The sequence below is a fragment of the Marmota flaviventris genome, chromosome 2, assembly GCF_047511675.1.
Source record: "Marmota flaviventris isolate mMarFla1 chromosome 2, mMarFla1.hap1, whole genome shotgun sequence".
In the NCBI taxonomy this organism is placed as follows: Eukaryota; Metazoa; Chordata; class Mammalia; order Rodentia; family Sciuridae; genus Marmota; species Marmota flaviventris.
Genome location: NC_092499.1, coordinates 185,795,126 through 185,812,445, shown reverse-complemented (window position 1 = coordinate 185,812,445; position 17,320 = coordinate 185,795,126). Strand labels below are relative to the sequence as shown.

At 36.2% G+C, this 17,320-nt stretch overlaps 1 protein-coding gene across 2 annotated transcripts in view; it reads right to left on the bottom strand.

The window, feature by feature from the left end:
- The window catches only part of Top1 (DNA topoisomerase I), a 79,837-nt gene that overhangs the window by 47,681 nt on the left and 14,836 nt on the right, over positions 1–17,320 (bottom strand). The window contains exons 3-4 of one of the 2 annotated variants that reach the window (XM_071608930.1): positions 12,899–12,961; positions 3,166–3,268 (exon numbers count right to left, since the gene is read on the bottom strand). In XM_071608930.1, coding sequence (XP_071465031.1) covers positions 3,166–3,268; positions 12,899–12,961 — 166 coding nt within the window. The remainder of the gene's footprint in view (positions 1–3,165; positions 3,269–12,898; positions 12,962–17,320) is intronic. The other variant, XM_027945092.3, reaches the window with a different exon arrangement.

The following is a 17,320-nucleotide window of genomic DNA, read 5'->3' as shown; positions in this document are numbered from 1 at the left end:
TAAATTGCTGAGGCTGGCTTTGAACTTGCAATCTTCCTGCCTCAGCCTCCTAAGCTGCTGGGATTATAGTGTGTGTCACAGTGCCTGGCCATATCCGTTTTTTTTTTTTAATAGGAGATTTTGGTAAAATAGGAGGGCCAAACTTTTGTCCCCCAAACCCTTTGTGTCACTTTTACCTTACCTTGCCTCCTACCACAATCATTACTGTTGGTAAAATAGCATGCACTAGAAGACTTAAAAAACTAATGTTTTAAGTATTAACCTCTTTTTTTGTGCTGATGGGGACTGAACGCAGGACCTTGCACATGCTAGGTGAGTGCTCTACCTCTAGGCCACATCCCTAGCCCAAACTTTCTGTTTAAAGAATTTTACATAGATTTCTAGTAACCTTAAATCAACATTTCTTTGCATGATCTATAAAAAGTATGTCTCTCAGATGAAGTCCTTTATGGTCAAAGATAATTTAAACTATTTGTTCTCATTTCACATCAACTAGCACAATGTAAACATGGCTGGTAGGGCAAAAATTGTTTGACATGTGACAATTCTATTCCTAGATACATATACCCCCAAAAATTTAAAGAAGGGACTCAAATAGATACTTAAGCACCAAAATTCACAGCAGCATTATTCACAACATCCAAAAGGTAGAAACAACCAAACTATACATCAGAAGACGGATTTTTAAATGTTATGTAGATGTACAATGGGATGTTATTCAGTAAATAAATAAATAAATAAATAAAATTCTGCTATATTACACCACGAACAAACCTTGAAGATATTAATAAATATCATTATTTCATTTATATGAGGTACCTAGAAAAGGCAAATTCATAGAATCATAAAGTAGAATAAAAACTGGGATGGGATAGAGAGAACAAGTACTTACTCTCTAGTAGAATGATTAAGAGATTGGAATGTTGAAAAAGTAAACAGACATGGGTGGTGGTACTTAAGTATTTCTGTGAATGTATTTAATGCCACATAAGACGACAAAATTTTGTTAGTGTATTTTACTACAAGCACAAAAATATTGTTCAAAAAGAATGGGATGATCAAAGGGATCTAATAACTCCTATAGACAGAACTGAGACTGAGAGGGGAATTAGTATACTTATCAGTCATCCACTCACTGATCCAATAAATATACAGTAGTAAATACCACCCATCTACAAGGTACCATTCTAAGCAGTAAGGATGTAAAATGAATACAGAATACACCCATTCTCGACATCTTAAATTTTTTTTTGGTAGTTGTGTATTCACAGCATGCCTTTATTTTATTGGTTTATTTTTATGCAGTGCCAAGGATTGAACCCAGTGCCTCACACATACTAGGTAAGTACTCTGCCACTGAGCTAAATCCTCAGCCCAACTCTCAGCATCTTTTGAGGCCAGTAGGACATATAGAAAAGAAAATAGACAATTATAACACCAACACAGCTTTGTAGTTACTACGAAATGGGTCAAGTTGTTTGATATTATTCAACTCTTCCATATCATTAATGATTTCCTATTTATATTAATGATTACTGAGAAAGGTAGTAAAATCTTTGACTGTGACTATGAATTTCTATTTCTTTTCACAGTTCTATTAGTTTTTGCTTTGTATATATTGTATATTTATATGTATTAGTAAACATTTATAATTGTTAGTCTCTTGATTAATTGGTCCCTATTTATCATTATACAATAAATTTCTTTATCCATGGCAATATTATTTGCTACCAAATCTATTTTGGTAGATATTAATATGAGCTGGACAATTGTAAACTGGAGAGTAAAGATGTATGTGAACTGACCGGATTTAATCTTTTTCTTTTCTTTTTTTGTACTGAGGGTTGGACCCAGATTTCAACCACTGACCTGCAACCCCAACACTTTCTTTTTTCAGACAGAGTCTTGCTAAATTGCTGAGCCTGGCTTTGAACTTGTGATCCTCCTGCCTCACCCTCCCAAGCTGCTGGGATTACAGGCATGGGCCACCAAACCCAGCTGGAGTCAACTTTTGACATCAAATTAATAAAGTAAAGAAAATGGAAACTAGATGATTAAGTGGTAAGAAATGAGTGAGTGGTGGGGGTGACAGATGATTTGTCAATTTCTTCAAATGTCCCCACTAGAAAAAGTGATCTGGTTATTTTCATGATTTATAAAGAACTTCTTTTTCATTAAAAAGAAAAGACAATGATCTTTAACTTGTCTACAGAGAATTGGACAAGCTAACAAAGTAATTGTAAGACTCCAGAATGCAGACACTTGCTCCAATGAATGATGGATCTTTTTACATTCTGTCCTAACAAAGGTAGTGCCACTAAGGGACTACCATATATAAGACTTTCTCAACAACAACTGTTTTTAAGTCAAAATGAAAGACAAGTCTCATTTTCAATGACTGAATTTAACCACTTTCCTCCTACACCAAGAAATGGAAGAAAAACCTCTTTGGGGGGCTTGGATCCAGAAAGCTGCATCATTTAGTCTCATTCATATGAAAAGTCTGAACCTGTGATAATCCAATGAAAGCCAAGAAAGTTCTCAAAGAAAATCTCACATGTTCAATCTTTTACAGGGACCCACAAACCATAGAAGCCCTCATTAAGAATTTATTTTTGTTTGTTTTTGGTACTAGGGTTTCAACCCATTGAGCTACATTCCCAGCCCATTTTTTGTTTTGGGACAGTCTCACTAAATTGCTAAGGCCGGCTTTGAACTAGCAATCATCCTGCCTCGGTCTCCTGAGCTGCTGGGATCAGAGGCATACCGCCACCAGGCCTGGCTAGTTAAGAATTTTTCATGTGCATCCCTTGAAACTACAGAAAGGGGGTGGGGGGCACGGGAACAAGTCTCTAATCCAGTTACCTATTATCAAGGCAAGCTCTCTGCACACCTGATTAAAAGCCATTATGTGTTACAATGACTCCACATCTTAAAAACTAGGTTTTTAATGATGTATATATTGAAAATTCACCATATTTGCTTTATACATCTTCATCTGTTTGATCTAAACAATGGCACCCTAAGTGATGCCTGATTATCAAAGCTCTCCTCTTAGCAATTCTAGGATCAAATAAAAGTCTTTGCTATCCATACTATTAACCTTCACTAAAGTTATGTCAATCCACTACTAACTGATGAGGGACTTGCTGATTTAACACTTACCTGTTGCTATGCTTGGATTTTTCCCGGTCCTTATCCTTGTCCTTCTTATGCTCTTTATGCCGGTGTTCTCGATCTTTGTGTTTATCTTTGTGTTTATGAGAATCTGCAACCACAAGAGATGAGTCAGTTAAGAAGAGTCATAAGCTATCTTCTGGTCACCTACCTTACAAGCTGGTCAAGAAACAGGATTCAAATAGCATGGTAGCCATAACAGCACATTCCACCAGAAGCAAAGATTTCACAAGGAAGCCCAGACAGGGCACTTCAATACTGCCTATAAAAGCAAGACCTATGGGGGATGAGAGAAGAAGAGCTATTCTACTGTGAAACAAACAGTAGTTTGGCACTCCTCTTCCTAAATCCAAGCCTAAATGATAAAAGAATAGATTATGAACAATGATTCTAACCCCCATAAATTTTCCTTGTACCCCCCACTTTCCAGTCAGTCCCCATCTATCAGCCCCAAATAAGCACTATTCTGATAGCACTATGGATTAGATTTGTCTACATTTCTACAGTTTCATGAGAAAGAAATCATACAGGATTTAAATTGTGCCTGATTTTTTTTTCATTCAGCATGATTTTGATATTTATCTGTGTTGCTGGATGAATCTAGTTGTTTTTTTCTTTCTTTCTTTCTCTTGTGTGTGTGTGGGAGCATGTGCATGGCTGGGAATGACACCCAGGGCCTCACAACAAGACAAGCATTTTACCACTAAGCTACCTCCTTGATTCCATTTTATTGTAGAATACTAGTTCACTGTATTGATATACTGTGAATTATCCATTCACCTGTTGGTGGACACTTGTTTCCAGGTACTTGTTCTTGTGAATAAATCTGCTAAATTCATAAACTCATGGTAGTTTTCCTATAAACATATATTTATTTCTCTTGGTATATGCATTTAAGAGTGAAATTGCTGGGTCATATAAAGTTTATGTTTAACTTTATAGAAAATTGCCAAACTGTTCAAAAGTGCTTGTTTCATTCATTATACATCCCCACCAACAGTTCACTGAAGTTCTAACTGCTATAAATTCTTACAAATATCTGTTATTATTTTTAATTTTATTCCACTAGGTACTAGTGGACTTCTCTAAATTACTTTTATAATAAAAATAAGTTTTTAAACATTTATTTATTTCTATTGGTGCATTGTAATTATACATAATAGTGGGACTCATTATGCCATATTCATACATACATGTAATGTGATCCATCTTACTCCAAGTACCTTTTCCCTCCCCTCTTCACTCTCCTTGATCTACTTCTACTCTACTGATCTATTATTTTCATTAATGTTATAATTGTATTCATTGTGGTATATTCATACATGGACATAGCATGATTGGGTAAATTTTATTCCCCAGTACTTCCCCATGCTCTTCTTTCCTCCCTCCTTCTCAATCCCCTTTCGCTAACCATCTTCCTTCTTAAAAAAACCTTGAAGAATATCAATCTTTAAATTTTTATTTTGACAGGTACTAATGAACATATAAAAAAGTAGCATAAGTCACTAAAAATATTTAAAGAAAAGGAAACTAAGTGAAAGGCAAATTGAGAGTAATTCCAAGTAGGTTTCAGATAACCAGGATACCAAAACAACATCATCATCATCACTGGGGATTGGGGGCGGGGATGTTTCCGAGTTACATCTCCAGACCTTTCTATTTGTTATTTTGAGAAAAGGTCTCCCTTAAGCTGGTGAGGCTGGCCTTGAACTTGCAATCCTCTTGTCTCAGCTTCCCAGATTGCTGGGATTATAGGCATGTGCAACCATACCCAGTAACATTATCTTTTTTAAATTAATAAAACTTCAAATTTGATTTTAAAACCAGGTCTCCCAATTCTTTTAAAGCAACTGTTATCTAAAAATGTAAAAATAAAATGTTGATAAACAAGATTCAAGTTAAAGATCTGAACCCCCAATCCCCAATTTAAAAAGATATTACACATCGATCTACCATATGCTCAATTTGTGCTAAGTGCGCTGTAACAGACACCAAAAAATATGTCAATTTCTTAAAATTTCTCAATGTCTATTGTATTATATTTTTAAATTTGTTTTTGGTGCCAAGGATTGAACCCAGAGGTGCTTAACCACTGGGCCACATCCCCAGCCCTTTTTTATATTTTATTTAGGGTCTCGCTGAGTTGCCAAGTATCTCGCTAAGTTGCTGAGGTTGGCTTTGAACTTGTATCCTCTTGCCTCAGCCTCCCAAGTCGCTGGGATCATAGGTATATGCCACCACACCAGGCAGCTACTGTATTATAAATTTACTCAATATAGTTTCACATGGGCAGGACGGATTTCTGAGAAATGATAGAGAAGCAGATTTGGGTAAGTATATACTTTTTCATAATAAATAGTTCACATGACCTCTGCATTACTTCCCTTCCATTTATTTATTGTTATTATGTAAAGACACAGCAAGAAAACTAGTCTAGTTCCAATAGAGGACTAGTGTTAAAGAATGGTAAGAGATAAAGTTTAATAGATAAAATTAACCCAGAGTCAGGGTGTTCTACTCTAAGAAAGATAGGGAGCCACTACAGCAGAAATGAAACAAAAATAAAAACCATACTCGAGGAATATTGGTTGAAGGCCAGTATACATAGAAGGGTAAGTCAAACAACCAGTTAGAAGTTTTTAAAGCAGCCTGGAGAATAACATTAGCAAAAGAACTAAAAAGGGAGGAAAAATTATACCAGAGTGTTGAGAAAAATAGAAATAGAACCCAGTTCCAGGAAGTCACTGCTCTGTGTAATGAATTGCAGGAGAAGAGTCAAAGAAGACTTAAAAGTCTTAGGATACTAGTGAATGGGAGAACAGAAGCCTGGCAAAAAAAAAAAAACAAAAACCGTGAAACCTGCGTAGAATAAAGATGAGGAAAGGAAAAAGAATGGAGAAATGAGGTGCCTGATTCAAGCCCTCTTGTATTTAAGGTAACAATGGGACACCTAACTGAAGAATGTTCAGAGAAGCCAATAAATGAAAAAACCTATAAGGGCACACTGATCTCTCTATGACAACTCAGGGTAAAAATATTTGTCTGTAGAGATCGTACTAGTGGCCTTAAATATAAAAGTACATATCCTTGAAATTAGTATCTAAGTATAACTGTTAAAAATGCTTTGTAGAAAGGATGCCATCACTTCAAGTATCTGTTAAATCCAAAAGGAACTGTGTTGAACCTAAGATGAGAAATGAAAGAAGTAAACCAGTACATATTAAACCACCAGAAAACCTCATTCATTGTGAAGTGTCGTCACCTAATGGCTCTTGATAATAACTCTATCAATTCTTAGTATTTGAAAACTGCAAATGAAGACACAGGAGTAATACTCCTGAAATAAAGCAATTCTAAAAAGAAAAAGAAAAAAAAAACTTGTAACAACTAACTTCTTTCACTATAACTTAACTGGAGTTAAGTCTTAAGGACAGATAAGTAAATAAAGAGAGAAAAGGAATCCATAGTTTTTGTTGTTGTTATCTAGTGTTTGTACTGAGGTCAAAAAAGGCTTTTAAGTAAAGAAACTTCTAAAGGAAAGTGTCTCCCTCTTTTCTAATTCTAAGACTAGTTGCTGGTTAACATTACATAAGGACTTGATGGTTAATATGCAAAAGAAAAGAAATCCTTTTACAACTGGATCCAGGATTATACCGAAGGTTAATCAATTTACAACCATCAAATATATTCTTTAAAGTCCAAAATACCCTACTAAAGACTTAATCAGACAAGGACTCTGCCCTCAAGGAGTTTACGATCCAATAAGGTAATTAAGTATAAACATAGTCACTGCCCAGGGCACACAAGAGAAAAGGGCACCAATACAATAGGTGCCAGCACTGATCTTAGGATGTCTCAATTTTCTTACTACTCGTACAAAATGTAAATATCCCTATTTCTGCACAAGGAAGTTGGTAGTACATATATAACTCCAAACTTGCACCACTCTGTGTGAAGCCCATATTATCAAATCTAAGACACATTTTTTGCCCCACTTAATATCTCTGAAAATATGGTACACCTAGTTGGCATAACACCTATGGAGGGGGAATTTCGAAGTATCTAACAAAACTCACACTCTCTCTCCCTTTTGACCATCTGGGAATTTAGCCTGAAAATATGTACTTATGAGGAAAGAGTGGATGATGACAAACAGTAAGCACTTCAGAAGAACAAGTGGTAGGGAAGGAAAGGAGTCAGAAAACAGAATGACAGAATAAGGGAATAGCAAATGGGTTAAGGAAAAATGTTTTTAGGAAAGTGAAAATATTCTGAAGAATTCTAACACAATTTCTCTATTCCATCTAACTGTACTAATGATATTGTTTAAATGTTTTCAATAAATATTTTTACAATAAAAAGGTAAGAAAATTTATACTAGTTTCTATATATATATGAAAGGGAAGAATCCTCTTAAAAATTTTAGACTTGCTGAAATAAGCCAAAATTCCTTTTCTGCCCACAAAATCTCAAAATGATTGACATTAAAGTAACTTTTTATTTCATCATGATATTCCTAGAAACTATGCAAAATTTTTGTAAAAGTAATAAATATCTCTTTCCAAATGTCTACATGTAAAGTCTGGAATTGCCATTACCTCTTATATAATAATAATAAAAAAAAACCTGAAAAATAGAAAACTTTGTTAAGTACTTAGCTACTTTTTGTTTTTGTTTTTAGGAAGTTCAGTATGGCAGTAGGATCACTTAATTTATGGGCATTTTGTAGTAAAGAAAATCTTAAGAGTAAAATATTGAGCTAGGTTAACTACTTCCTTTACTTCCAAGTAAAGGATAACATAATGAAGTGAACCAGACCAAAGAACAAGATGAAATAATGTACCTGGATCAGGGAATAGGAAAGACAGTAGAATGAATCAGACATAGAGAAACCAGACACATACAAAAATTTTACGAAAAAAGAAGACAATTCCAAAAAACACTTTGTTAGTTAAACATGTTCAAGAATGATGATATAAGCCAGGTGGCATCACTTGAGCCTCAGGAGCTTAAGGCCAGCCTGGGTAACCTAGTTAGACTCCTGGAGAAGGGAGGGGGAATGGGAAGGGGGAAGGAGAAGATCATAAGCACAAAAGACTGGGTTCAAACCCTAATATGATTAGAGACATCACAGAAGAGCACAGAATGGAAGAAACCCAAAAGAAAAGGAAGCAGACTGGTTCAACAATGGAAAACATCTGATTCAAATTCTCATTCTGTCACTTAGTATGTGACCTTGGTTAAAGCCACTATCAGATCTATAAGGTGGCAGCATAGATCAAGTGTTGAAAGCTTTAAATCTCTGTTCATCAACAGAGATTGATATCTATAACCTTGGTAAATTCACCTCTCTTGCAAGTGAAGAAACTGGGGCTCAGAAAATTTAAATGATCTTAAAATTTTTTATTTTGCAAGTCAATTAATCTCTATAGTTTTACATAATTCTAGGTTAATCTCCAAGAAATCACAAACATTAACAAATGACAGTGAGACACAATCATTATTTAACCTTCTTCAAGATTAACTTACATAGAACTGAATTGAACTTACCCCATACAACTTAGGAATTCAGGTTCAATATGTGCATTTGAGGCAGTAACCATTTTCCATTCTCCCTGCCCGCCAAAGCAACATTGGATAAAAGGCTGTTTTCTTTCATATACTCAGATCCAGGAAAGAAAAGCACTTATGAAGAAAGAAGTAAAACTTTGGCATACTCTTAAAAATCCTATAAGACCTGAAGACCTCGAAGGGATGCACCAAAAACAGTTAACACTCCCCACACAGAAGTACATTTGCATTACTTTAGTTGTAGTCAGCAGGTGGCTAATAGTGTTGCCAATTCTATTCCATCCAGGGTCTCTAAATTCTCTTATCAATCAAAATCCAATTCAAGGATAATCATTTACACTCTCTTAAAAGAGAAAGGGGACTGAAATAAAGTAAACTAAAATCCAGGCAAGTATGATTTTGGCAAAATGAACCTATTACATATAGCTATAATGTTCTAATCAAAAAATTTATATATGAGCCAGGTGAGGTGGTGAATGCCTGTAATCCCAGAAGCTGGGGAGGCTAAGGCAGAAAGATCAAAGTTCAAAGTCAGCCTCAGCAACTTAGTGAGGTCCTAAGCAACTAGCAAGACTCTGTCTCTGAATAAAATATAAAAAAGGAGTGGGGATGTGGCTCAGTGGTTAAGTGCCCCTGGGTTCAATCCCCAGTACAAAAAAAAAAGGGAAAAGTCTGGCTGGGGTTGTAGTTTGATGGTAGAGCACTACTCATGCATGAGGCCATGGGATAGATGGAAAGAAGGAAGGAACAGGGAAGGAAGGGGAGGGGAGGGGAGGGGAGGGAAGAAAGGAGGGGGGGGGGGGAGAGGGAGGAAAAAAATGTAGGGGGAGAGAGAAAAGAGCAAGCATGATCTTAAAGCTTTTCCTGAGAACAGATAAAGGCAGTCCTTTGCTTCCTTAAAAACAAAGGCAGACAAAGAAGGGGACTCTGCCATGTTTTGAGCCGCACAGCCCTTTACATGGACTTTCAATGGTAGGTTGAGACCTTACTAAACCTGCCTTCCCTAAGAAGGCACATACAATACAACTTTTGTCAAAGATAATCTCTGCTCCTCTCTGACATACAAATATAAAACTAAATGATTAAGTAAGGAACCATTTGAATGAACACACTGAGTGCAGCAATTAATTTTTTAAAGATATTATCTTCTCATTATTAAAACTCTTCTACTGAGATAAACCCATTCATCTTCTTCTTCCTCATTAGTCTTTAATCTCATGGATACCATATCCCCCAAAACTGAGGCCTAAACAAAATCAACATTTCTACTTAACACTCTATACCCAGTATATTCAAATACTTTTAAAGAAGACTGTTTATGTCTAGGATAGATAACAAGCTGGTCTCAGGTGATAATGACTGGCATCTGGGTATATGGTCAGTATGGGAGTAGGGGGTGGGGTGAATCTCTTATTTGAATGCTTATAAAAAAGTGAAAGTGTGAAAAATTCCACCATTCCAACACTGGTGAAGATCTAATATTGGTTCATTTTAATCTAAGAAACCCAGAATGTGAACATCTTAATTTTTCTTGACTTCAACTGAGTCCACAGAAGAGTTCTTTCTTATCACTATGTTACAGCAATTCTTTTTTTTTTTTAGAGAGAGAGAGAGAATTTTTAATATTTATTTTTTAGTTATCGGCAGACATGACATCTTTGTTTGTATGTGGTGCTGAGGATTGAACCCGGGCTGCACGCATGCCAAGCGAGCATGCTACCGCTTCAGCCACATCCCCAGCCCTACAGCAATTCTTAATAAAAACATTTCCAAAATTTCAAGGCATAGTTAAAAGTCTTTCAAAGTAAGAAAGACAGAGGCTGTTTAAAATAGAAATTTTCTTTGGCTAAAAGCTCAAAGAACTCTAGAATTTAAAAGGAAAGAAAAATGTTAGAAGGATTCAAATCTAAAGAAAATCCTTAAAATCTCAAGAATAAGGAAAGATACCAGCAACATTTTCAATTTCTAAAGCCAAATTACTATTTGTCTTCCTCAAATATGTCCCACATACAAACAAGAGCTTTTGTCATGAACAGACTTATTAAATACTGAAATTAATGGGGTTCCCCATTAGGGACATAGTATTCTCAAAACAAAAATTATTTCCAGCTGAAAAGATGGTAGACCAAGGTATAAATAACTCTCCTTGAGAAGAAGCTGGGCTTTACAATATACATTCATTCAAATGTTTACTAAGTGCCAATTCTATGTCAGGCATTGTTCTAGGTGTGGAAATAGACCTAGAAACAAAACTGAGTCCCTGTCCTCATGAAGTTTTATAATTAGCATAATATCCACTCTTTCCAACAGTAGCAGCTATTGAATGAATAACTTTGAAAAGAGAGAGATAAACAGGCTCCATAACTGCCTAAGTTTACCTGGACTTGCCCCTATGAAGTTTCAGAATCAGATTTTAATGGTGAAAAAGAGCTTCATGGTTAAGTTAAGGAGCCAAGTCCAAAAGAAAAAAAAAAACTTGAAAGTTGCCAATTAATTTGCAAAGTGTTAAAGTCTTTCTCCTCAATATCTAATACTTGGGAATATCTCTTCATCAGAAACTTACAAGTACTATGGATTTAAAAACTCAAGAGTAAATGAGGGGTGGGGAAAGCTGGGGCTGTGGTTCAGTGGCAAAGTACTTGCCTAGCATGTGTGAGGCACTGGGTTCCATCCTTAGCAACACATAAAAATTAACAAAATAAAGGCATTCTGTCCATCTACCAAAAAAAAAAAAAAAAAAAAACTAAACAAACAAAAAAAAAAAAACCCAAAAAGTACATCCAGTATTTTTAATTTCTTTAGCTCTGAAATACAACTTCAAATTTTTAAAACCTGCCACTATAATTTCCAAAGTACCTACATGGTCAGAAGAAAAGCCATAAACTGAGTTTAAAAACAACAAGAATCTACTTGGGCTTTAAACATAAACAACTGTGTCACATATTATAGTTAAGGGCCTTGCCATGGAAAAGATACTCATGAAACAATCTACTAGGCTACAGTAAGCCTCAAATTCAAACAAAACAAAAAAGGTTAAATGGACAGATGTTTTCTTTTCCAGATCACTTCCACATTTAAATTTGATCCCCTTTTATGTTTTTATAAACATTTCAATTACCTTAATCTATTTCATCATAGATTTTTCCTATGTACTCATTTTAACTTATTTTACAACCTTTTCTCTCATCCTACTCCTTCCATTATGCCCCTTAAGTTCAAGTTCATCTTCCTTTCTTTCTCTGGCTTTCATCTCCAAGGATCAATCAATTGTATTAAAAAAATAAATAAATAAGAATTATTCAGATTTAACTGATGGGATCAACAACCTGTCTTTTAAAACAGTATGTCACCTTTTTACCTATAAGAAGGGTTTCTAAGCTGGAGAGTCTAGATACAATCTAGATACAGAAGAGACTGTTCACTATTATATTATTATGACAACAACCATGACAGATTTATATATTTTTAGTTGTTTTGATGGACCTTTTTATTTTTGTTATTTATTTGTATGGGTGCTGAAAATAGAACCCAGTGCCTCGACAGGTACTAGGCAAGCACTTTACCACTGACATGTCCCCACATGACAGATTTTTAAAGTTAATTCTACTTTTTTTTTTTTTTTTTGGTACTGGGGACTGAGCCAGGAGTGCTTAACAACTGTAGAACATCTCCACACTTTTTTAAATTTTTTATTTAGAGACAGGGTTCTCACTAAATTGCTTAGGGCCTAAAATGCTTAGGTTGACTTTGTTCTGCTGCAGGCTCCTGAGGCACTGGGATTACAGGCCAGGCTAATTCTACTTTTTAACAGTAGGAAGACATTTTTGGAGCAACTCAGTGTTTTCATGCAACATCCTGATGGGTCTTAGGCAACATTTCTTGGCTTTGGGTCTCAGTTTTCTAATCTGTAAAAATGACCTTTATTGATCCCTTAAACTTACAATCACAAAAGTAAATATATAAATGCTTAAGAGCAGTTCTCTTTTTATGAGGCCCTGGAACTTGGACTTAACCCCAGACATACGTATTTTGACACAAGTTCTCCAAATGACTATAATCCAGATTGACCAAAATCATATTTGAAAATTCTGCCTTAGTACTTTTGTTCCCCAAGTCTTCTGAGAACTAAGTAATACCAAATACCAGATACCTGCAAAAGTGGACACGCTGCTCTTTTTATTTTCAGTTTTAACTTCAACGGAGTCCAATGTTCCTTTAAAAGACAAGCACAAGATGCTGAGTCAGCCCCTGGGTCCCTGCCCCCCTACTTTTCTTCCTTTCTTAGGACTCCTATGTGAGAGTAAGAAGGAAGAGCCATCTAAAGGATGATACAGCTACCCAAACTTGGATAAGGAGAGGGCTTTTTAAAATGTAAATTTGTTTTGTTGTTTGGACATTAGTATACAGAGCCAACTTTAGAGAAAGACAGTTAATTGAGTCATGCTAGTGGAATTCTGTTGAGAAAATGCAATGTCTAGAAAAAAGATGAATTAGAACTTAATGAAGCTACAAACTCAGTTAATTCTTTAAACTTGGCTTATAGAGACCAACTAACATGACAAAAGTCCTGTGAGCTTCATGTGATACACATAAGCACAGCCAACTCAAGTTTTTTTCTGTAAATGGCCTGGCAGTAAATAGTGGAAGCCTTCTAGTCTATTCAACTTCTGTTGCAAGTATTCAACTCTGACACTGGTAGCACAAAAGCAGCCACATGTTATATGTAAATAAATAAGCATGGCCATATTCCAATAAAACTGTGTTCATGAACACTGAACTCTGAATTTCATGTAGTTTTTGTCATTGAAATAATCTCTCTTCGTCTCCAACTATTAAAAAACGTAGGGATGGGGTTTTGGCTCAGTGCTAGAGCACTTGCCTAGCACATGTGAGGCACTGGGTTCGATCCTCGGGATCACATATAAATAAATAGATAGATAGATCTGCAACTAAAAAAATAAATAAATAAAGGGGGGTGGGTAAAAACAGTCTCAGTTTAGGGCCATACGAAAGCAGGTCTCAATTGCAGAACACTGCACTAATGTTATCTAGAAATAACACCTGCCTCTAAAAGTAAGGAGCCTTTCAAGCTCAATGTGTAAAGAATACCATCCCCTCAACTCTATAACTCTCAAACTCCTGAACTTTCCCCTAAATGATATCCATATTAAGCATCTTTCCCATCTCTTTCCTTCAAACAGTCTGTGAACAGCCATTAATCAACTTGATTTGAAAGTGGTTAAAATCTACTCCATTCTGGCAAACAAGACAAAACAAGTCACATGAATGAAAACTAAGAAGGAAGGCCAAAGTTACGTATCCTACTAATACTGCTTCTTAAGCAGCAAGCTAGTAAAATGTTACTTATCCTCCTCAAAGTGGAAACACCATACTTGCTCACATAATGCTAATTCAGATGAAATTGCTTAGCAAATAAGATGACTTCAGAGGTCCTTATAAAATAACAGAATTTCTTATTAATCCTCATTTAACAAAAAGATCCTTTTTCTTCAATACTCAGCTAAGTAGGTTTTACTGATTTCTGGAATGACTGGCTCCAAGCAGAAGCTGAACTGCTAAAATCAACTATCCAGGGGTCACTGATGCACAGGCAGGCAAGCTAAGAATTACACTTTAAAATGCAGCAGAGCCCTTAGTCAATGGGTCCACCAGAAATCAGAGCCCTAAGACTAATGGGTAATTCCCTTAAAGTCCAGAATTCCTAGGTGTCATTTAGGCTCCCCATTACCTTGTTCTGTCTCACATTTAAGAACTCAGGCTGCAGCATCAGACAGGCCTAAACCGCTCTACAGTTTAGTTACCAACTACATTAAGTCTTGAGCCAGTTAGTTACTTACCCTCTGCGCCTAAAGTTCCCAAGTTTAGACAGAAGTGTTATCTAAGAATCAAGATGGAAATACCCAATACTCCAGATATTGCCCAAGACATAGTAAATGTCCAAATATGAGCTATTTCACCCCTTATCATTTCCATCTTTTACTCCCCCAAAAAACTGAGCATAATTTGAGGAAACTGCAGAAAAAGTGGATCTCCTCCCAGTCTTAAAGCAATTTACTCAAGTTGCTGTTAGAGACCTTGTCATGTACACTCTGTCCTCAGAATGTATGTTCTTAGAATGGTCAACATTACTATACTATTTTGTTCCATCAGACTAACATATGTCTAGCTGTGAGCTAAATTACTTATTTATGAACATGCAAGTGCAAAGTGACTCCACCTGGGATGCAGAAGCAGAGATTCTGATCTGCTTTTACTATAAGGTGAACTCATTTTGGGTGAATTAGTCTCTTGGGTGTTGCTTGGTAATCTCTACCATCTTTCATCATCTACACTTACAGTAGTAGAAATTTACTTATTACTAATTACAATTTAAGAAATCCAAGTTAACTTGTTATGGTTAGAAGCCATTTCTAATGAGAATGTGGGCAATCCCATCCATTTTTTTTATTATTTTTTATTTTTTTAAAGAGAGAGAGAGAGAGAATTTTTTAATATTTATTTTTTAGTTCTCGGCAGACACAACATCTTTGTTTGTATGTGGTCCTGAGGATCGAACCCAGGCCGCACGCATGTCAGGCGAGCGCGCCACCACTTGAGCCATATACCCAGCCCCCCATCCGTTTTAAAGAATACTGATCCATAAATGTAAGTCAACTTGTTTTGTCAACTAAACATAATAATTCTGACATAAAATGAACTCATTCTGTCCAAAGGATCATAAATGTTCACCTTTGTTTAGCACTAAAAAAGGTCAAGTAAAATGGAGAACTGCTTGAATTTCCAACTGTTTGGGTAAACACAACTCCACTTACTAGTAAGTTCTCTTAACATGTTACCCAGGATAAGATAATGTACAGCCATATTTCTTGGGCTCAAAAGCCTCATGGCTAACAGCTACCATACCAGATAGCACAGATACAGAACATTTCCATCATGATGGAAAATTCTATTGGACAGTGCTAATCTAGATACCTGAATCAGGAGAACATTGTTCTTTTACTAGTAAGGAGCCGGAGGCACTTCTTATGACTTCTTGATAGTGACAACAAGGTCAACATGGAGAATTCCTTTGCGCTAACTCCCTGCTTAGCACTCTTTTGCTCCACCTGCTGAAGCCTTTTCCCTATATGGCACTGCACTATGCTGTACAGTCCATTAAGGTCAGCCAGAAGTTTGGCTAAGATGGCCACCTCAAAAGTAGGTTGCTTCTGCAGGGCCCCTGAGCAATCAAAGCCTCAATGAGCATCTTCATAACACTTGGACTGAAGTCTTAGTCTACTTCAGGAGAAGGCGAACAATTCCATTTTTACTAACTCATCTTTATCCTCTAAATACAAGACTTAAAGCTGGAATTTTTCACTCTTGCTCCTAAATACTTCTCTATAGAAAGCGCACCTTTTCATAAGGACATCCCTCTACTGATAATGTTTTTCTCCTTTCTTAGAAGGTAGAACTTACAAGGGAGAAAGGACTTGTCTAACCTGAAAATGTAACTTCTCAAGCCAGCTCAATTAGGGCAGGCCCATTCCTGCAGGTTTGTCCTTCTTTGCTTCTATTAAGTGAGTCCTTAATTCTTGGGAAATAAGAGTGACTACAAACTTCCTGTCTATGCTACACAGGAACCCACAGCTCAGCCTAAACTGCTTTTGTTTCCAATGGTCACAGGCTTCAAAATGCTCACAAGTCTGTACCATGTCTGGCTATAAAGGTTTCCAGAATATTGATACATTGCTTCAAGTATCCTATTACTAATTCAACCAAAGGGCCTTCTTTGTCTAGAGTGCTACTATTGACTATGCTCAAATGCTCAGACCCACTGTCTGGGTCACTAGCTGTACAAAGAGTTAAGCCTGAATACACCTCCCCTACCAATTAACATTTTCTTTAGGAATATAAGAAGTCTTTCTAGCATTAATCATGTAACTGGCTCCATAAAAATTTTTATGCTCCAGAGAACCTTCCCCAGTTATGAATTACTTCAACATTGTAAACATATAAAGAAGCCTAAGAACTGCATAAGTAATAAGGCCTGTCCATTTGGTCTTGTTTTAAAAAAAAAAAAAAAACACTGCTTAAGAGGTTGAATTACTGTCACACATGGTGGTACAAGCCTATAATCCCAACAACTTGGAGGCTGAGGCAGGAGGATCACAAGTTTGAGGCTGGCCTCAGCAATTTAGCAAGACCCCATCTCAAAATAAAAAATAAAAAAGGGCTGGGGATGTGGTTCTGTGGTTAAGCACCCCTGGACTCAAATCCCCTATATTGGGGGGAAGAGGAAAAGGTTGAATTATCACAAAACTAGCTTAAGGCTTCATATAAATGTCAGGAATACAGAATTTGACCAGAAGCTTATTGTGGTCAGTCAATTTATCTCACTCTTGTCAACCAGTTGACTGGGATTATAGTAGTACCAGATACCACTAAGTGCCCTTTAATATGATTGAGGTTGAAAGTTTTACAGATGACTTGCTCAAAGCCACCTAGCTACAAGAGTTGACCATAGTTTATCCAACTCCTAAGTCTATATTTCATTGGTGAGAACATGGAC